Here is a 21,896-nt window from a genome sequence, read left to right on the forward strand (position 1 = left end):
GCAACTTCCTGGTTCATAGGTCAACGCTCAATCACTGAGCGGCGCTGACCAGGTTTTGGCCTGATGATTTTATGGAACTAGGAGAGTTCTCACTGCCCCGCCCCGCCCCGCCCCTCCCCCTGTAAGAACCTGTCTGGAATTTCCAGGCATGGAGTGAGACCTTGGAACTGACTCCAGCCCGTAAAATCAGGATGATAATAAAAATACATTCCCCTCCAAGCACTCTAGGTCCAAGTGCTGTAGGGTTGAATCAGTTAACAAATGTCACATGTTAGGAAGGCTCAGCATGTAGGAAGCCTGGTGCATTTGCTGTTAGAACCACCTTCATTGTCTGTCTCGGAGGAGGGTCCCTGCTGATAAGCCAAGGAATCTGTGCTGCTCTGCCTGCTAGTCCTCTCTCCAACTCTGCTCTACTAGTCCTCTCTCCTATTCTGCTCTACTAGTCCTCTCTCCAACTCTGCTCTACTAGTCCTCTCTCCAACTCTGCTCTACTAGTCCTCTCTCCCACTCTGCCTGCTAGTCCTCTCTCCCACTCTGCTCTACTAGTCCTCTCTCCCACTCTGCCTGCTAGTCCTCTCTCTCCTACTCTGCTCTGTCTACTAGTACTCTCTTCTATTCTGCCTGCTAGTCTTCTCTCTCCTACTCTGCTATACTAGTCCTCTCTCCGCTACTCTGCTCTACTAGTCCTCTCTCCTACTCTGTTCTGCCTACTACTACTCTGTCTACTACTCTGCTCTGCCTACTAGTACTCTGTCTGATACTCTGCTCTGTCTACTAGTACTCAGTCTGCTACTCTGCTCTGCCTACTAGTACTCTGTCTGATACTCTGCTCTGTCTACTAGTACTCTGTCTGCTACTCTGCTCTGCCTACTAGTACTCTGTCTGATACTCTGCTCTGTCTACTAGTACTCTGTCTGCTACTCTGCTCTGCCTACTAGTACTCTGTCTGCTACTCTGCTCTGCCTACTAGTACTCTGTCTGATACTCTGCTCTGTCTACTAGTACTCGGTCTGCTACTCTGCTGCATACATCTTTTATGTCATACTGTTTTACAGCAAACTTCGTTTTTATAAATAGAAATACAATACTCTAAAATGACTTTAATAAGTATAGCATAGTGAACACACAAACCAGTAGCGTGTCATTTATTATCAAGTATTGCATGTTGTCCATGCTGTCCTGTTATTTTCACCAGCATCGCCACAACACGCGAGTGATGCGTGGTGCTACCGCATTACGTAGCTCCGTTATAATTTCATGGGACCGCCATCGTATGTGCAGTGCGTCGTTGACGGCAGCGTCGTTGCGTGGCCATGACTGTGTCTGTCTGCCCCTGCTGTCTGCCACGCTGTGCGCAGGGCTCTCTCCCCGGGGTCCTAAGTCAATGAATGCAGAATGTCAGCAGCTATTGGTCAACCTGCCAGCCTCACGCCCTCCTTTCCTGCAGTGAGGAGAGTCACTCCCTCATCCCCCACTCGTTCGTTCACTGACTCACTGGGCACTACTCCTCACTCCCTCCAGCACAGGTACTGGACTCCGGCTTTGAGGAAATGGGGTCAGAGGGCAGATCTTCTGCCTGATTGGAAGAGGGGCAGAAGAAAGGTCTAGAAAGCGTCCTAGAGGAGGCACGAGTGGACTGGACTTGCTTGTGAGCTGGTGTGATAAGGAGACAGGCAGCGTGGGGGTGGGTGGATCTTGGGCACAGTGAACACTGTTGCAGGCTGGGAGTGTGGAGGGGGATGGCCTTCTGGGTCTGGTCCTGGGGGCCAGCCTGAGGGCAGGGTCAGGAGAGCTAGGACGATGCTGGGCTTTGTACTCCATTCTCCAGGCAACGACAGGACCCGGGCTGCCTGTCAAGGACCCGCCTCTAGATCCCCTTTGCTGGGGCAGAGCTGGGCCCACAGAGCAGGGTCGAGGCCCACAACACCTTACACGGGAGAATGGGCCAGGCTGCTCTTGGGTTTGCGGAAGGAAGGACAGCTCTGGTTTCTCGGGCCCCGAAGCACGTTGGGTGTGAGTTTGCCCTATTTTAACCCTGTTTATTTTAAAGGACGTAGATTCCTGCTGCTTTTCATTCACACTTAGCTCATCAAACACTGTTTTGCAAGAGGGGTTCTGATGCCCAGGAAGCCTTTGGAGTTGTCCTCTCTCTCCCCTCGCACAGTCTTATTCTAGGAAACGGTTCTGGGCCTGCGCGGGGCCAGCGGGTGGGTCTCGCGCTGTCTTTTCTACGTCTGGTTTCTCTGCCAGCAAAAGGGGGATGGGCTTTGCCTGGTCCTGTGGCCTGGCCTCCAGCCCTGCCAGCTGGACCCCCAGTGTCCCGATGCAGGGAACCCGTTTCTGCGAGCAGCAGGTGGAGGTGGGGAGGGTGGGGGGAATGGCATGTGCTGGGACCGTCCTCCAGTCAGTGGGTCGGAGTTACGCAGAGCCAGCGCTGCCCAGGGGCCAGGCTTCGGAAGTGTCACGTGGCTTGGCCAGAGTTTTTCCACATCCCCACCCGCACAGTCCCTGCATGCGCTTTGCTTTCTGGTGTCAACAGATGGTCGTTGGCGCCAATTCAATGCCAACAGGAATCCCTAAGTTGGGGTGTGGTGAAAAAGGAGACTTTATTTAGTGCAAGAGCTCGACGGTGCTACAGCACTGCGTGCAGCAGCCGAGAGCGCTGCAGCGCGGCTGTGCCAGGGCAGGCCCTGAGGCGCCCGGGCCCGGCCTTATCAGCGAGGCAGCCTCGCTCCACGATGGCGCACGCCACTCGGCCCCGCTCCGCGCTGGGCTGCGGAGGGCGCTGCCCTGCTCTGCTCTGGAGAGGCATCGTCAGCTCCAGTAGGGAAAGTGGGCTTATCTAGACAGAAGTCCCTCCGCTGGCCCTGGGGGTCAAAGGGGCACATCTGCAGGTGGATGGGAGAGCCTCAGTCCTGTTGCTGAGCACTCCAGGAACTCCTGCTGAAGGCTGGGAGGTAGGGGCAGGTGGTCCAGTGCAAGCTTCCCTCTGAGTGCGGTTTGGATGAGAGGCCCCTGAGCAGAATGACTGCTAGGCTCTGCATTAACTTTGCACTCGCTTGCTTTTTTCTCGATTCCTTTATTCTACTCGGGATTTAATTTTTTAAATACCCCAGATTTTATAAAGCGTGGCAGTAGAATAAAAAACTGGAGTTTCTTTTCATACAAACTTATTTATTTGGATTTTTTTATATTTCAAATTATTGATACATTCAAAGAGTAATTTTAACCTCTATAATTTTTCATGATATGATATTTTTTGAAACATTCACCCACATGAAGACCTGGTTTACATTCACATGTTTCGCAAATATAAATCGTCTCTCTTCTTCCTCCTTTGATTTTTCCGTTAGAACAAACAACACAATCTTTGTGTTTTTTGTTAGGGTGAGGTGTGATTATATGGAGCTTTCCATCTTAACGTTGCTCTAAGTTAGTGGATAATAATCTACCCCTGGAAGTTAGTGTACCATCTCTGAATTCTCCAACAAGATCATGTACTAGTTTCCTAATAAATTTCACATGCATTATCGGTTTTTCATTTTTTCTTTTTTGGCATCAGTTGAGACAGCATTTACATTTTACTTGTCCTTTCATGCTAATGAAAACAAGAAAAGATACTGGAAAAATAGACAAAAATCCCCCTCCCCCCCGCGGTGAAACTACGTGTCGAGTGTGGCTCGACATACGAGCTGCTACCGATGCTAACCGTGTCGAGTCACACTCGACATCTGAGTGCAAAAGGTTAAAAAAAAAATCTACCAGGAACCCTTCTTAGTCCTCAGGGTTCACACTAGGGACCGCCTTTTTGTCAGAAGGTCTCAGGAGCACCTGCCCCAGCCTGTGGGGAAGGCAATGGGGGCTGACTCACTGCTCTGCCCGGAGGCCGAGGTGCCGGAGGAGCGGCCCTGGGAGTCCAGTGGGCGGAAGCCAGGGCGGGAGGGCAGGAAGCGGCAGGAAGCGGCCACATAGACGTGCGCAGGGAGTGAAGAGCCAGCAGTGAGGAAGAACTGAGTTTGGGGAGACTGTTCATCACCATGTTCTTGTGCCGTCGGGGCTTTGCTCCGCCTGGACTGGAGGGCTGTGAGCCGTCCCAGTTCAGTGAGCACTGGTTGGGGCTGTGGGTGCAGCAGCAGCCGCTCCAGGCCCATGGCTGCTGAGCACTTCGAGTGCAGCCGCTCCGAACTGCGACGTGTATAGAGGTAAACTACACAGCGACTTTAATGACTTAGTATAAAGTAAAGAATGCAAAACAACTTGTTAATGATTTTTATGTAGGTCATATGTTGAAATGATGTTTTGGATATGCTGAGTCAATGAATTTATATGAAGACTAGAGGCCCAGTACACGAAATTCGTGCGGGGGGAGGGGGTTGTCCATCAGCCTGGCCTGCGCCCTCTTGCAATCCGGGACCCCTTGGGTAGGGTCCCTAGGCCTGATCGGCGATCAGGGCCTATCGGGCTTTCCTTTGTCCGGCTGCCAGCAGCTGGCCCCGCCCCCGCCGCTGCCACTGCCTGCCATCTGTGCGGCGCTGCCCCCCCACCTCCACCGGTCGCCTCCCTCTGCGGGTGACCGGCATGGGGTGCGATCACTTGGCTGGCCTGGGCCTCCCTCTGCGGGGTGATCGCTGGCCGGCCCCGCACACCCGCCGCAGCGCCGCCAGCCTGGTAGCCTGGGCCTCCTTCTGTGGGGCAGTCATGGGGCAGTGGTGGGGCCCCCGACCAATCGCATCACACCCACCTCGGCTGGCCTGGCGCCAGTGCATCTCATAGCGTGGTCACCCGGAAGGTGGTCCGGACAGTCCTCCTGCTGTTCGGTCGTTCAGTCAATTTGCATATTAGGGTTTTATTATATAGGATTATTGCCAGTTTCTTTTTAAGGTTTTTTTTTTTTGTGACTTCTAGGATATTTAAGACAGCGTGTGCACTGTATGTTGAGGCCAGGGCTGCATTTGACAGTGGGCACTAAGAGAGACGAGTTTGGGGTAGAGAATGTTTTAAGGAAAAGATCCCTTTAAGGAAACGAGTACCCCCTTGCCGCTGGGACGGCATGGCCAGGGCTCCGAGGTGCCTTTCAGAGGCTGCTGCAGTGGAAGGGAAGCTGTGTGACCAGCTGTCAGGGCGGAACGCCAGCGCATGCGGCCGGAGTGCCGTGCTCAGAGGTGCTTGCAGGCTGTCCTCCCAGCAGATGCCAGGCCCGGTTTTGCATCTCAGACACTGGCTTTGGCAATCTCTGCCTCAGAACACACCCTGGAGTAAGGGCTGCCTTCGTCAGCCCGGGAAAGTGTCCTCAGTGCCTGGCGGGACCCAGCGCTGTGGCCCCTCAAGAACGGCAGCAGAACGGCCACAGGCTCTCGGCGCTCTGGGGGCTGCGGCAGGTCCAGCGCCAGGCTGAGCTCTTGCTAGGCTCTGCAGGAAGGGCCGGGAGCTGCGGAGGGAAGCAGAGTGGCGGTGACACGCCGGGACCCGTGGGATCCTTGTCTCCCGTGACAGTGGGCTTTTTGTGACAGCATCGAAGCTGCCAGGGTTGCTGGTACAAGTGGGCAGGTGAACCTGTTGGGGGCGACGAGACTCCAGGGAACGCTTGTGAAGGTGACCGGGCAGTGCTGGGCCACACTGACCCGCCTGCCTCTGGGACAGGCGGCGGGAGCCTGGACACGGGGCGGCACAGGCCACTCATCTCCAGGCCCTTGGCCTGGGCTTGTGTTCTCTGCAAGGTCGCTTGGAGGTCTGCAGGGCACACCTGTGGAGCCCCGGCCCCTGGGCAGTCTGCTGTGGGCTTGGGGTCCTGACTTTACTTCCTTTGGAACAGATTCCGTGGCCAGGACACTTCAAACGTGATCAGGCTTGGCCTTCTCTAAGGTATTTTGGTGCTAAGGTTTTCTAATGTGGGACCCCACTCGTCTACCCTGACCATTGGGCAGCCCGTTTCATTCCCCGTCTCCTCGGGGTGCCTTTGGAGCTCTCCCCCCGCCCATCTCCCACCCTGGCTGAGGGCAGGAGGTCGTGGAGAGGGCCTCTGGCACTCCCAGGTCCTCACAGGCTGGCCCTGCACAAGCTCCGGACACATGTCGGCTCAGCTCTGCTCCAGTGTCCCTCTGGTGTGGGTCCTGTCACTGCCTTCATTGCACAGATGAGGAAACCAAGGCGCAGGCAGGCAAAGAGCATCAGTGATGGGGCCAGGCCTGGCCACGGTGTCCGCTGCAGCCCAGTGCTGTCCACCACGACCCTGTGGCCTGTGGCCCAGTTCTCATCTGCCTCCCATGGCCTGTTCCCCTTATCTTGGCCTCACCATCCGAGCATATCTCAGTCAGATCAGGTTGTGTAACCGAAATACCGCAAACGGGAGGGCTCAGTGAGACATTTACTCTCCCAGTCACGGAGGCTGGGCAGGGACTGGTGCTGGCCGGCCGGGCTCCTGTGCGAGGGCCTGTGGCACAGGAGTCTGCCGCTCCCCGGGGCCTTGGGGCAGGTGCGCTGCCAGCCCTCACAGAGAGCACTCTCCCTGCAGCCCTGCCCGCCGCCTGCAGAGCTCGGGGCCCTGTCCTGGTGCAGCAGCTGGCGCTGGCCCGGCTTCCTGCGCTCTTCCCAGCATCTATTTTGTCATACGTTGTCAAGCAGCACGTTCTTGGGAAGGCCAGCCTGTGGCGGTGGGGTGGGGGTGTGCGCTGGCGGGCCCTGGTCCTACCAAGCTCTGTGTGGGGGCAGGACTGGCTGTGAGAGCCAGCAGCCTGGGCCTCAGCCCGCAGGACACCAGCCAGCTGTGGTGTTGGAATTTCCTGTCTGATTTTCATTTCCCCCTCCCCCCAGTGAGACAGAAACGCTTTTTAATTGCCCGCTGTGGAGTGCCATTCAGGATATTATTATTCTTATTAAGTGCTTCCTGCGGGGCGGGGCCTGGGCATCAGCATCAGCAGAGGCTGGGGAAGCGGCCTGTCCGGGCGTGTTGGGGTGGTGGTGCCATTCGCAGGCAGAAGGCCTGGCCCCGGGGAGGAGGCGCCCCTGGACTCGGGTGACTCGCATGCCTTCGAGCTCTGAGGCCTGAGCCGGTGGCGCCGTGCCCCCTGGGAGAGGCCTGGCCATCTGAGTCACCTGCCTGCCGGGTTTCAGAGTTGACTGAGGCCACCCAAGCCGGAGGCACGGGTGCGTGCTGTCTCGTGGGGCTTCTCCCAGCCTGGCACGCACCTTTGTTCTGCAGCGCGGAGAAGCTCAGGAACGGTGGCGCCTTCAAAGCCCGCGTTCCTCGTGGTGCTCAGGCCCCCTGAGTCCACGGCTCAGAAGCCCCGATACACAGGACAGCGCGATAGTCACCGTACCTGCAGGCCCGCAGGGGCCCCACCGTGTGTGCAAAGCTGCAGGTGATTTGGGCCTGAGAAGCGCTGTTCGTGCCTCTGGGGCCCACAGTGCCTCCTGTTACGGGCACATCATTTACTTTCCCGGGGACCCCAGGCAGAGGTGTTCTTAGTCCATGTACAGGAGAGGCCACAGAGCTCAGGCCAGGATTCAGGCCACAGCTCCGTGGGGGACACCATCGAGTCTTCTGGACCCTGTCCGCCCTGCCGGAGCCTGGGGAACTCGTCATCTTCTCCCTTCCCTGAGGCCTCCACGTCCGGGCCCAGCTCCGACACCAGAGGCCTGCCAGAGGCCTTCCTGGCTGCTCCGGGCTGCTCCGGGCTGCGTGGGACTCTCCCTTCCTCGAGTCCAAGGCCATTCTGGCAGCCCGTGCTGCATGGACCCCATCCGCCACATAGGGCCAGGCTCTGCGGCCTTGCAGACATCCCCTGCAGAGCTGCCCTGTGCAGGAATTGCGTCCCGTACTCGGGGTCCCCAGAGCACTCAAGCAGGGTCCTCACCCACTGACCGAGCGGGAGCCTCAGGTGGGCCTGGCCCCGGGGTTGAGAGCTGGGCCCTGGTGGTGGTCGCTCCGCTGGATTCCGGAGAAGGCCGAGGAGCTGGAACCGGGAGAGCCCGCAGCCTGTGGTCAAGGCCACGTCAGGGGCATCACGTGTCCGGGCGAGGTCATCTCCCTCGGTCAGCCCCTTCTCGGTAGCTAGTGTTGCCGTTTCTGGTGTATCCTAATAAGCCTGCACTGCAGCTTCCCGAGGTGTGGGGCTGGGGCCTCACAGGAGCAGGAGAGAGCCAGGTGCCCTGCCCTGTGGATCCATGACGAGCCCGCTTCAGCGGCTGAAACAGAAACCGTGACCAGCAGGCCACCAGCTAGTGTCCAGCTGAAGTGTCCAGGTCAAGGGGCAAAAAGAAGAGAGCGCCCTCTCTTCGCACGGTGAACAGTTCCCGTCAGCAGAGCATCTTCCCATCCCCGTCCCCTGTGGGTTAAGCGGTTTAACGGGTAAGCAGGCATCGGGGGGAGTGGAGTGGCAGGCTCTCTGTGGGAGGCCCGTCTTGCCAGACGTGCGCTTGTCAGGCCGTTGATCCCCTCGCTTCCTGGGGGCAGAGCTGGGTTTGCTTAAGACAGCTGGATCATTAAAGGGGTCCACCTTCTGGACCACCATCCTCCCGCACACGGGACGTGTTACCCTCCTGGGACCCAGTCACACGCTCTCTGCTTAAGCGTCTTTGCCACTGACTTTGCTGAGGGCCAAGTCACGGCTGCAGCACTGGGGGGTGTGGCGGGAGGAAGGTGAGGCAGGGATACGTGTGCTTTTATACAAACATCATCCTTTCAGTCAAATTCATGGCGCTGTTGACTCGCCAGAACGACCAGGCCACCTGTGAGTCCCCTCACTTGCGTGTTGTGTCCTGGCCAGTGAGGCACAGACACCAGGGAACGGAAAGGGGGCCCAGCTGGCGCGCAGAGTAGCTGGCCTGAGCCCCCTGTGGATGGGCCCACTGGGACGGGGCGGCGGTCAGCAGGTTCATTTACAGGAGACTTTTCCTGCCATGCCCAAAGCCATGACGTGGCATCCCGCCCGCGCCCGCTCTGCACCTCGGAGCTCAGGGGCCCTGCGTGCTCACAGAGGCACATCAACCGCGGATGCGCGTCTGAGTTCCTGTCTGATGCTCGGGGATCGGGGGAAAGTTCCCCCCGTGACTAGACAGGGGCCTGATTCACGTCTCCCCCGAAGCTCGAGATCCGCTCTGCGCAGACCCTGCGGACACGCGGCGCCGCAGCCGGGCGGGCGTCCTTCCTCCTTTACCGACAGAGGCCCTGGCACTCGGAGCTCTTGTCACCTGCAAGGAATTGTAAGTGAAAGGAACGTGGTCAGCTAGTCATCAATGGGCACCCCAAGCAGAGTCCCCATAGTGTGAGAGAAATTGGGGCCAATACATCTTTCTCTGGCCCCAGCCAGGCCAAGCCAGAAGGCCTCCGTTTCTGCTTACCAGAGGCCACCTGGAGCCCATCCGGTAGCCATGAGGCGGCCACGGCACCGGCCTCCTGCACAGTGGCCCCAGGGCCTGGGCCAGCTGCCCGAGAAGGTGGGGACCCATGACTTCTCTGGCCCCTGGCCTCCCTCCCAAGTGCCCTCGGCTGCACTGAGATGGGTTTGTGCTTCGTCCTTCCTCAGGCCTGCCTTGTGCCAGGACAGCCTCCTGCCAGGATACCTGTGCCGTCCCTCGGTCAGTGGCAGGCAAGGAGCTCTGCTCGCAGGAACCAGGGGTCCGAGCTAAGGCCTTCCTTCAGTCTCGATGGGAGAGACACGGTACCCGGAGACCATGCTATCCTCCAGGGACCGGACAGCCCGGGGGCTGGTGCGTCCCCAACACGCCTGGTCTCCTGGGAGACGGTTGCCTTCACCAAGCTCCCCTCCAGCTGTGGGCCCGCCCCGAGCTCGCCCCCTGGCAGTGCCTCCGTGTTGTAGCAGCACAGGACTTCACCTGAGGGGACTCCTCCAGCTGCTCACACAGCTGCCCCGTCATGTTTCCATGGCCCAGTTTCCTGCTTCTTTGTCTGAGCCCCTGCTGACCCCGCCCATCCTCTCCGGCAGGAATTCACCAGAGTCCTTGTGTCTGATGCATGGGGATGAGTTAGAGCCCGGCTTCCAGGGGAGCCCTTCCCCCCTACTTACGCCTTCTCTTTGGCCTTCTCACTCACACAGCGAGATCCTTAAACCAGGGACACTGCCGTGTGACGCTGCCTCCCTGGGACCACCAGCGAGGAGCACTGGGCATTTAAACCGTAGCACAGGAAAATTCTGGGGGGGGGGGGGCGGGGGGGGGGAAGCCAGCATGCCGCCACCCTCGCCTCTCAGACGGTTGGTCTTTCTGTGTGGGATCAAAACCAAATGTGCATTCCTTCAGGGGGTCGGGCGCCCACAGAAAAGTCCCAGCTCAGAGTCTCTCCCTCTGAACTCAGAGAGAGCCGCGCTGAGCGCTGGCATGTGGTGTGCCCCCTCTGCCTGAAGGATGCCGGGCTTGGATTTTTGTTTGACTTGAAAAGAGAGCCCACAATGAAAACAACGTGTGGAAGGGTCTCCTTCCGCATGTCACCCAAGGCAGCTCTTGTCCTTGTTCCTCTTGGTCCTGGGCTGTGGGCAGCGCCTGCTCGCGGAGCCCACCGCGGCGTCTCCAGGGTCTGGCCCAGGGGCCCAGGCTAAGCATCTGCCTCCGAAAGGTTCCTTCATGGGAGCTGGGGACAGTCCTTGCTGGTCTGAAAGGCCCTCAAACCTCGGGTGCTCCTGGTCAGCCTTCACCCTCTGTTTGCCGGGAGTGCGCAGCTGGTCCCAGAGACAGTTTTGGGGGCTGTCCTACAAGTGGCTTCAGTGACAGGGCCTGTGGCTGGTGGGCTGAGAGGAGGTACAGGGCCACTGGGTCAGTGTCTTGTAGATAGGGCCGTAAAGAAAAAGCAGCGCCTGCACCAGAGCCCCCCTGGGCCTGCTCAGGGCCCTTCCCGTGGCCTGTTCGGGGTTCATCCTGTGGCCTGCTCAGTGTCCCTCCCGTGGCCTGCTCGGGGTCCCTCCCGTGGCCTGTTCAGTGCCCTCCCGTGGCCTGCTCAGGTCCCTCCTGTGGCCTGCTCAGGGCCCTCCTGGGGCCTGCTCGGGTCCCTCCTGTGGCCCCTCCCGTGGCCTGCTCGGGCCCCTCCTGTGGCCTGCTCAGGGCCCTCCCGTGGCCTGCTCGGGCCCCTCCTGTGGCCTGCTCAGGTCCCTCGGGACGCCTTGGCATGTCCCTGGCTGAGGCAGGCGTGGCCCTTTCCCAGAGGCGCGGTGACAATAGCGTAAGGGGGAGGCCTGCCCCGGAAGCCGGCCTGTCTGGTAGGAAGGAAGTTAGAGCTCACCTAATCCTCACTGTGCAGATGGCTAATGTGAGACCCAGAAAATGACATAATTTCTCCCAAGTCCCACGGTCACTAGTGGCAGGGCCCATCTGAGATTCCTGGCCGAGGCGCACGCCAGCCCCACACCCCCTGGCCCTGCTCCTGTGGCCTTTTGATTTCCTGCTCAGAACCCTTCTCCCCTCACCCCACCCCTGCACCCTAAAAGGTCCGAGTCCTTCCCACAACCAGACCGGGCTTGTGGGACCTTCTTCCCTGCCGCTCTCCCGCCACCCTCTGCTCCTGGCGCCGACATTGCTGTCCTCCCTTTGCACTTGCCGTCCCCCCGCCTGGTGCACCTGTCCTGCGGGAGCCCTTACTCCCACCCCACGTCCCATCCCCTCCCTGCCCCGTGCCCAGCCCGTTTCCGCTGAGCTTCACCATCCTCTGACATTATGGTACAAATATATTTGCTAGTTTGTTCATGGCTTGTGTCCTCGGGAAAGCTGCCCGGCTCTGTGAAGCGGCACCGCGGGCTGCTGTCTCTGCACGGCTCCAGGGCCCAGGGCATTGCCTGCTGAGAGCACGCCCAGATAGCCGGCAGGTGACGGACTGGATAAAGGATGAACTGAGGAAGGAAGGGATGCAGGATGAGCGGTGACTGCTGCCAGGCTTAGCCCCATGCTGGGGGTGGACTGGTCCTCTCTGAAGGTGGGCAGGCACACGTCCATCCGCCCTGGGGCCCCTCGGGGGCTGCCGTGTGGATGTGAGTCCTCAGAGACCCTGCTGCTGAGGGCCTCCTGGGTGCTGGCTGCTGGCAGCACCTAGGGCTTCATGGGGGTGGGGGACAGTCGAGCCACGAGCTGCCTGGCCGTTGCTCTCCTACGGCAGACCCACCACACAGAGCCTCCGTGTGCTTCCTGGCGAGAAAAGGATCCATGGTGCCATGGCACTTCCCCTGGCCGACCCGGTGGGCACTGGGCCACACCCAAGCTGCCGACTGACCTAACACACCAATGCCTGGATGGGTGAACCCCAGGCTCCTTCTGAGGACGCCAAGTGGTAACAGGAGGGGCACGGGCTGTGGCCGGAGCCCCTGCTGCCTGTCACCCCATGGGCGCCGCTGCTTGGAGGGCAGCCGGGGTGCCGAGGCCCTGCCCTGCCCCTCTGACCCGAGAAAGAGAAAGCCGCTTCCCATGTCAGCTCCACAGCCATCACCCAGGGCCCCGTCGGAAGGAGGGAGCAGCCCGGCTGCGACGTACTCATGGATGGCTGTCCCTCGTGCCTCTTCCCAGAAGCCCAGGCTCCTCCTCCCCCAACACACACAGGCACACACGCACCCTCACACAGGCACACACACACAGGCACACACGCACACACAGGCACACACACGCACACACACACAGGCACACACGCACCCTCACACAGGCACACACGCACACACGCACAGGCACACATGCACCCTCATACAGGCACACATGCACCCTCATACATGCACACATGCACCCACACACAGGCACACACGCACACACACAGGCACACACGCACCCTCATACAGGCACACATGCACCCTCATACAGGCACACATGCACATGCACACAGGCACACACGTACATACACACAGGCACACACACCCACACACAGGCACACACACACAGGCACACACACAGGCACACACGCACCCACACACAGGCACACACGCACATACAGGCACACACATACACACAGGCACGCACACACAGGCGCACACACACACACACACAGAGGCACACACACACACACACACATGCACAGCCTGGTTTGGTGGAGCGGCAGGTCAGCCTCGGTGCCACTCCAGTTCACCTTTGCCTGGTGAACTGGCACGCGCACTTCACTCCTGTGGAGGCCAGAGCTCTTTAGACCTGAAGCAGTTGCATTAATCCTGCACAGAGACACATCTCCACTCACAGCTGCTTAGGCGGGGCCCTGGTCGGGGTGGGGTGGGGGAATCTGATATTGCATTAAAGGACCCCCTTCAACCCTGTCGGTGAAACTCTGGGGTGAAAAGGGGCACACGGGTGCTGGGGGTGGAGAGCGGGAACACCAGGAATTCTGGGGTGAGTGCAGCTTCGGGTTGCTGTGAAGACCTAGGAGTTGATATTTGCAAAGTGCTTAGAACAGGCCCGATACTGTGTGCATTTGCTAAATACAGTGGGTGAGCAAGGTGGGGACGGGGGCCCAGGCATTCCCCTTGCATAGGGCTGCCTCTGAGTGTTCATTCATGCTGGGCAGAGGGAAATGCTATGACCAGCTGTCCAGGGCCTTGGACTCTCCTCCTGGCTCTGCCATTTTTCAAAGCCCTTGGCCTCCATTTTCTCATCTGTGAAATGGGTGCAATAACACCCACCCTGGCTGCCCCAGGGGGCTTTTGGAAATGCAGGGAAACAGTTGTTGACAGTGCTGGGGTCCGGTCTGCCTGGCCGCATTGAGGAAACCATAGAGGCCCTTTCCTGCGCCTCTGGAGGTGGCACTGCTTCCCTGCTGGACTCCCCGAGGGTTCCCGAAGCCCAGTGTATCCCGCGTGGAAGCAGGCGGCGCTGACCTCCGATTTTAGAGGCCAACTCCCCTGTGAGCCCAAGATTTCTGGAGTCTGGGTTTGGCAGATTGATTTAATCAGGGTGAGAAATTGGTTTTCTTTGTTCCAAGTCCCCATGGAAGATGCCAGTATTGTGGAATTATGAAGATAAAATTGAATATGTAAAAATGAAGTTTAAAATGTCAGGAGAAAAGTTTCCTCTTGTTAAGAGTTCAGAGCATTCAAACCAAGTGTCCATCAAGGGATGAATGGATGACCAAAACGGGGTCTACCCATCGGGCACATGGTATCACGGATGAGCACTGAGGACATGATGCTTCGTGAAGTACCGGTCACGTGAGGACAAGTACTGTCTGACTCCACTCAGATGAGGGGCCTGGAGCGGTCACATTCATAGAGACAGAAAAAAGGGTGGTGGTCGCCTGGGCCAGGGTGGGGAGATGGGGAGTGTGTAAGAGGTCCAGGGCTTCAGCTTGGGACGATGAAAAGGTCCCATGATGGACGGTGGTGGTGGTTGCACAGCAATGTGCATGTGCTTACCTGTGCTGTACACTTACGCATGATTAACGTGGTAAACTTCCTGTTGTGAGTATTTTCCCACAGTAAAGTCAGAGTGGGTAGTGTTTACAGAACAGCATCAGCGTCTGCACGTGAGCAGCAGTGTCTGTGTGCCTTTATTAGGGCAGGCCTGGCGGGCTGCTGCCCCGCATGCGTGGAAAACAAACGGCCGCGGCTCGAAGCCAGTCAGCAGGTCCGCCTCACCGCTGACTCCCACTGGCCAGGCCTTCCGCGTGAGTGAGTCCGCGGAGACATCTCCACGTCTTAGCCCTTTCTCCAGTCTAACTACTTTTTAAAGAGGCTTGTTTTCCTAGCACCTGTAATTACGTTTGCCTCCAGGGTACCCAGGAATTTTTTCTTAATAAGCAAAGAGCATCCTACAATTACCATGATGATTTGTTGAGGGCAGGCCAAGTGCAGACAGGGGCTGACTCACCTCTGGAAACTGATGCTCGCGCGCTGGCATTTACAGCTCGGAGGCCCCGCCAGCGCGCTTAGGGTCAGTAATTAATGGTAAGAGCTGGGGAATTAACATTCCCACATCGGTGTCTGCCGGCTGCGGCGGAGTGGGCCCGGGCTTCACAGAGCTCTGGGCGAATGCTGCTGGCGTGGATGCCGTCACCCACACAGTGGAGCCACGCAGCCAAGGCCGGGATGGGCAGAAGCCTGTCGGCTCTGTCAGCCCTGATTTGCGGCCCAGCCTGTAATCTCCCCGAGTTCAAAGAGCCCTTCGCTGCTTGTCTTTGTCAAGAGCGCGGTTGGGGATCTTTTATGTGAGTGATGTAGGTTCTCCGGCTGACTTTGATTATTTATTCATCCCCTTCGTGGGTGTGTGATAGCCGGGCACCTCGGAGCCCCCTGTCCTGACTGCTTTTCTTCTGAAATTCATTGAGCTTTAAAGCCCTTTGAAAATTGCTTTTCGAGGGAGGGGAAAGGTTTTGAAGTCCTGTCTCTCTCCCCCTGTACAGTGCCGCAGCACCTTTTGCCACCGTTCCATGCTCCCTTACCGATTGACATGAGACACCAGGAGGGAAGGTACCATTACGAGCCTCACTCTGCCCACGGCGTGCACGGGTAAGTTCTGCCCTCGGCCCGCCGCCTCGGCGTGCGGTCTCCCCGCACCGGGGACGCCAGGCTGCCAGCCCCGGCCCCCTCTCCTGCCTCCGTCTCTCTTTTTGGAGTTCCTGATCTGCATCGTCACCTTCGCCACCCACGGGTGCACTGGCCGGGACCCTGAGTGGCTGTGTGGGTGGGATGTGGACACCCAGCTCCCTCTGGTTCCCTGAGAAGGGAAGCACAGCCATCTCCCCCCTCACCACTTCCAAGGCTGCCGACTCTCCTGGCGGATCCATAAGCCGCACCTGGGCTCTACCCCCTACCCCCCCCCCCCCCGGCAATGGGAGCCCCTTCAGGCCAAAGGTCCCATCTGAGTATGCTGACCTTCCTCAGATGTTGATAATCATTCATCACACACCCCTCTCCCTCTCTGAAGTGTCCCGACTTGGACACTGAGTTCCAGGGTCCCCCTACTTATCAGGACAAGCTCCACGTTATGCCTTGGGGCCCCTCCTGCTCCTGCTCGGAGACCGCAGGTAGTGAGACACCGGTGCTGCCCCACGGCACCTCTTGAGGCCCGTAGCTGACGTCGCTTTCCTTGGTCTTTATGACCTCATGAACCATGCCCACGCTGCCCCATGTCTGCTTTTAGAAGAGAGGCCATGCTGCTCCCCCCGACGTATCTGCCGCTCCCACACCTGCCCGGGAGGGACCTGCTGCACAGACCCACCTGCCCTGTGGCCCCTCTGGACCCAGCCACCTCACCTGTCCAGGTGCTGTTTGTGGTTCCAGCACTCACAACCCTGTCGCATGTTCCTGTGTCTCGGCTCCAGCTGCCCAGCCTGCCTGGAATGGGGCACCGATTCCCACTGGCCCGGCCTCCTCCTGGCATCTCCTTCGGGTCCTCTAAGCCTCAGCGAGGAGCACCTCCTCCGGGGGCACTGGGAACCGCGCACCGAGTGGGACCCTTCCCTGATCCCACCGCACTACCGCGCCAGGATGGCTTCACACCTGCCTCCCAGCAGGCTCTGCCAGTGGCTGGCGCACAACAGGCGCACAGTCACTGTTCGCTGAGTGCACAGCCCTCCTTGCATCCCTCCCACTGCCCTCCGGCTCCCGGCCGGGTGGAGGCAGTGATACTCGCTGAGCACTCACCACGTTCAGAGCACGCCCTCTGCCTGGTCGGGGGCAGGTGACTGAGACGGGGCCCAGTCCTCCGGTGACTCCTATTTCTGGGCACGCATTGCCTCCCCACGACAGATCAAATCTGGGATTTTTATCTTCTTTTTAAAAATACCTTTCACTTTGGAATAATTTCAGACATATAAAAACAGTTGCAAAAATAGTACCAAGATTTCCATTACACCCTTCACCACTTCCTCAAGTGTGCTATTAACTAACTCTGGGTCTTACCCAGATTTGGCCAGGTGCCTGCTAATGTCTTTTCTCTCTGGTTCAGGACCCAGCGTTTGCATTTAGTTGTCTTATCTCTATCGTCACCTTTAATCTGGGACAATTGCTCAGTCTCTCCTCATGACCTTGGCATTTGTGAAGGAGACAGCCCAGGTACTGTATAAAACGTCCTCCTGGGTTTGTCTGATGTGGCCTCAGATTAAATTCAGAATATGCGTTTTGGGGAATAATGAGAAAAGTGATGCTGTGCCCTTCCTGCCGGGGGCAGGTCAAGGTGACACTTCTCATGCCTGGGATTAGTTGTGATCGCTTGGTTCCGGTGAGTTTCTCCAGTTTGAAGTCGGTCGCTTGGTAATGACTAGGAGTCACTTCGGTAATGAGTGCATATCCCCCTTCTCACCACATTGGCACCCACAGACTTTAACCTCCATGACGGCTCCTGTCAAACAGGAGCTACTGGTCTTTGCCAAGTGCCGCTTCTCCATTCACGTCGCTCCTCCCACATTTATCTGCTAGAAAGCTCCTGTGAGGCACAGCTGTGCCTTCTCCCCATTTCTCTTTTTCAAATAAATGCGTTGATATTTGTGATAGTCGATGAGTTATAGTCTCTGGTGATCACTGTTGAGTGTGTTGTTCACATTGTCCCAGATTTGGACATTGTCTCCCTGTCTTCCGTCACGTTCAGCACATGTTCTGGTTCTCAGGGACGAGGTAGGACCTGCTGCTGCAGCCGTGCACCCGCCGCAGCCCCGCCCACCTCGCAGGCCTCGGCTGCTGTCGGGGACGCAGGCCAGTTCCAGCAGCTTCGGGGAGATGCGTACGTTTGGAGCAAGTGGATCCCCCGGAATTGCTCCGTTGGTGGCATCTGCGAACCTAAGCGGGTTAAGGGAGCTGAGTCCCTTCTAGGAGGGGTTGCAGTTGCTGATTTTCTGCTCCTGAGACATGTTTGGCTGGTTCGGGACACGGATCCTGGGCACAGCAGGCCTGCGGGAAGTGCTTCCCTGCCGGGTCCCAGAGCTAGTCGTGGGCGTGCTCAGTGCTGAGAGCTCCTGGAGGGGCGCCAGGCAAGCCCCTCGCTGCAGGGGAACATCCAGGCTCACATCCCCCCCAGCTGATAGGAGAAGACCCCCCACTGGCGAATGCGATTTCTCATGTTAACTCTGCCCTATGACTGTTAAACACTTCCTGTTTCATCTCAGTCCTCTCATCAGCCCAGTGAGAGTGCATTTCATGTCACCCGCTTTACAGAGGAAGGAACTGAGGCAGCACAGAGAGGATAAGTAGCTGGCATGAGGGTCACCCACGTAGGGTTGGGGAGTTAGAAATCTCATTCCTGCCCCTGAGCCCAGCCCCTCGGTCGCACACTGGCCTCTCCCGGGGGCACATGTGTGACTCCAGGACCCCTGGGCAGGTTCCACCGAATCCACAGAGCACAGACCACCCTTGGTTAGGGCACTGCCCTAGGTCGGTGGTGCCCAGCCTGTTAGGAATGCAGGTCCCCAGGCCCGGACCTGCGGAGTCAGCTCCAGGGCAAGGCTATGGTCTGCATGTACCACGCCTGCTGCGGGCGCAGGTTTGAGACGCTGTGCAGGCAGGGCCTGGCTGCTGAATGGGGTCCTTAGTGCTGTCCCTCCCTGTGCCAGTGGGAGCGTGGCAGGAGGTCGCCCTGCGCCTTCTCCAGGCTTCGCCGCTCACCAGCTCTGGGTTGGACACAGGCCACGTTTCCCCCCCCCCCGCCCCCCCGGGCCTGCCTCCTTCCTAGCCAGGGAGGCGCAGCGTGTGGGCAGAGCACCTGGAGAAGCGGGTGACGATGGCAGGTCGCAGAAGTCCGGCCAGGCCAGTGGCCTGCAGAAACCGTCTTGTCACTCACGGGCCCAGCGTTTCTTTCACTTTCCTGGATAACTGAAGGGCGCGTATGAGTCTCCTGCTGCTGCTGTAACAAATCACCTCACTTAGTGGGTTAAGGACAGACTTGGTCTCGGAGCTCTGGAGGCCAGAAGACTGACGGGAGTCTTCTAGGCCCATGGTCGGCAAACTGCGGCTCGCGAGCCACATGCGACTCTTTGGCCTCTTGAGTGTGGCTCTTCCACAAAATACCACGGCCTGGGCGTGTCTATTTTGAAGAAGTGGCGTTAGAAGAAGTTTAAGTTTAAAAAATTTGGCTCTCAAAAGGAATTTCAGTCGTTGTGCTGTTGATATTTGGCTCTGTGGACTAATGAGTTTGCCGACCACTGTCCTAGGAGAACAGTTTCCTCCTGGAGGTTCCAGGAGAGAATCCGTTTCCGTGGCTCACGAGCCCCGCCTCTTCGCGTTGCCTTTCTCCCCGGCTTCTGTCCTCACGTGGCCGTCCTCCTCTGCGGCCGTTTTCTCCCTCTGCCTCCCTCAGAAGGACACCTGTGATGGCTTGAGGGCCACGGGACAACCCAGAACAGTCCTGGATTCCACGTCTGCAGCGGCCCTTTCCCACAGAAGGTCCCACTGCCAGGGCCCAGGGCTGAGGACGGGGACTCTCTGAGGGTCGTTCTCCAGCTCATTTGGGATCCCCGGTCCCAGTGGCGAGCCCAGCATCACCACGTACAGAAAAAGGCGAGAAATGTGTGCCCTGGAGCCGGTCTGCTGTGTTCCCTCACTTCCCGATGGCCCTGGGAGGGGGGTTAAATCTGCAGCTCGCAGGTGCAGTCGCAGGCTCAGAGGTGTCCCCACTCCCACAGGGCATGCCCTGCACGGCCCTAGGCTTGCCTCTGCTCGAGGGTTGAGGAGCCAAGGAGGGCTCGTCTGTTCACACCCCGGCCGTGGTGGCAGCACTGTTCCCCGCATCCTGCTGGCCTGGCTGCCAGTGGCTCCACCGTGTCCTCAGGACAGGGGGTCCCGGCCAGGCCACAGGGGACAAGGCAAGTGCTGCAAAGCCCGCCGCTTCACCCCTGCCCTCAGTGTCCCAGGTGAGAAACGGGACAGAGCTCGGGAGGAAAGCGGCCCTGTGGCCCAGGCCCTGCGGTTAGCGTGGGGGAGCCCGGTGGAGCCCGATCCAGCGAGCCGCTGTTGTGGCCGCTCCTCCTCCTTGCCGGCAGCAAATGCGTCTAATTACACAAACGTTGCTCAGCAAATGAGGCGCGGTGTCGTCTGCTGTCAGCCCGCCTCGAGGCCGCTGCCTGCGGCTCCGTGCTCAGGCCTCTGCACAGGCACCCAGGACCCTGGTCCACTCTGGCTCTCGTGGTCCAGTAGCTGCGTGACGGAGCGCCAGTGCCCAGGGCCCGGGCAGAGGGCTCCACTGCGGGCCTCCTTGCCCGGCCCGGCCCGCAGGGGCACTGCTGTCACCAGCCCCGCAGGCGCTAGGGGCTTATATGCTGACCAACCTGAAGGAATGAGCCTCCGTTTTCTCATCTGTAAAAGGGCATGATGCATAGTAAGGGTACCTGCGCCATCTACTGAGTTACTCTCAGAATTAAATGGGGTAATTTAAGTGAGAGTGTGGGAACATTCCGTAGATGCTAATCATGGTGGTATCACTGTTGCTACTGCACTGGCTATCAGAGAAGGAAGTTGTCTGCAGGCACGGGACCTGTGTGGCAGGGGCAAGCCATGCCATGCCCTTGGGCGAACTGCTGTCGGGTGGCTGTGGCACAGGAAGGTGGGAAATCGGGCCCAGGCAGTAACCACTGGGGCGAAGAGAGGAGGGTCTCCTTACCCCAGGAAGGCCTTTGTCCTTACAGCCGCAGGAGCCACCTTCCCTTCACTGAGGGACAGACCCGACAGGGCCTGCAGCGCTTGCCAATGCCCAGAGCCTTCCAGCAGGGGAACGGCCCAGCCCCTGGATCCTGGTGCAGCACCTCTTACCTGTAAACCACGGGTGATGGGGCGGCAAATGGCTGGGGGTCAGGCAGAGGTCTCTCGTGACCCCAGCCCCACCCCCCAGGACATGCTCCTGAGGCTCCGCGAGTCCTTTCTCGGGGTCAGAAGAAAGCCCCGCCGGCTCCCCACTGCCTGGCGGCTGCCAGCAGGAGAGAGGGCACTGTGGCCCTCCTGGGCCCTGGCCCTTGGAAACTGGCTCGCCCGGGTGTCGTGGGGACCCAGGCTGAGACATGGCAGGTCCTCGGCCGGGACTCCCCGTTCCTCTGTGTCCTGCAAGCGGGAGTGGAGGCTGCCTGGGGCTCGGTCCGCACGTGCGCTGGCCGGGAACGTGGACGCTCGTGTTCCTGGCTCAGGAGGTGGGGTTGACCTTCCACTCACTGTGTCGCTTGGGTCCTTCCCATCCCAGCCCTGCCCGGGCTTCAGAGAGGACCCCTTCCAGCCACTCCCAGCCGGAAGGTTAGAGGCCATCTCGTGCAGCAGTTCTCAGACCGGGCTGAAGGTCTGACTGGGGTGTGTCTGAAAGACCCACATTCCTGGGCCCCTGCCCTAGAAGTTCTGGTTCTTTCGGGCGGGGGTGGGGCCTGGGAATCTGCTTTTTCACAGGTGCCCGCAGGCCGGAGGTCACAGGCCGGAGTTCACAGGTGCCCGCAGGCCGGAGGTCACAGGTGCCCGCAGGCCGGAGGTCACAGGTTGGAGTTCACAGGTGCCCGCAGGCCGGAGGTCACAGGCCGGAGTTCACAGGTGCCCGCAGGCTGCCTTGCTCATTCTAGACCCACCAAGTGGCCCAATGACGGCTGTTGGCTTTGCAGAGGCGGAGCCCGCAGGGCGCGGCTCCAGGGATGAGGACGCCGAAGTAACACCTTGGGGTGTTAAAACCCCCTGTTCCTTTCATTACTGTTCCCACATCCAGTGCCCTCCAGTTGACCAAAATCGATTCACATTCTCAACTTGCAGAAGGACGTGAGCATATTGGGGTGCGGGTTGGGGAGCAGTGGGCAGCGACGTCTCAACCATTGGAAGGACAATCCCCTCCTCTCTCCTGCTACCGGCTCCATACCTGACCGCGACGTCCACGACCCCCAGCACCTGCCTAGGTTCTGGACCCGACCACCACTAACCACTCCCCTGCGATCACTGCCCGGAGCTGTGGTGGCTGCAGCGGTCACGGCCCAAGGCCGCCTGCACAGGGGAGGGGAGGGGCTCTTGTTGGGACAGATGGTTCTGGGGCTTACCTCTCAA

General features: G+C 59.0%; 1 protein-coding gene across 1 annotated transcript in view; it reads left to right on the top strand.

The window, feature by feature from the left end:
* Positions 1–21,896, top strand: part of GLI2 (GLI family zinc finger 2) — a 131,855-nt gene that overhangs the window by 57,705 nt on the left and 52,254 nt on the right. The window contains exon 2 of the mRNA XM_079783288.1: positions 15,308–15,413. Within this exon, the coding sequence (XP_079639414.1) occupies positions 15,355–15,413 (59 nt within the window). The 5' untranslated portion in view covers positions 15,308–15,354. The remainder of the gene's footprint in view (positions 1–15,307; positions 15,414–21,896) is intronic.

The sequence above is a fragment of the Cnephaeus nilssonii genome (genome assembly GCF_951640355.1).
Source record: "Cnephaeus nilssonii genome assembly, chromosome: 10".
NCBI classification, from domain to species: Eukaryota; Metazoa; Chordata; class Mammalia; order Chiroptera; family Vespertilionidae; genus Cnephaeus; species Cnephaeus nilssonii.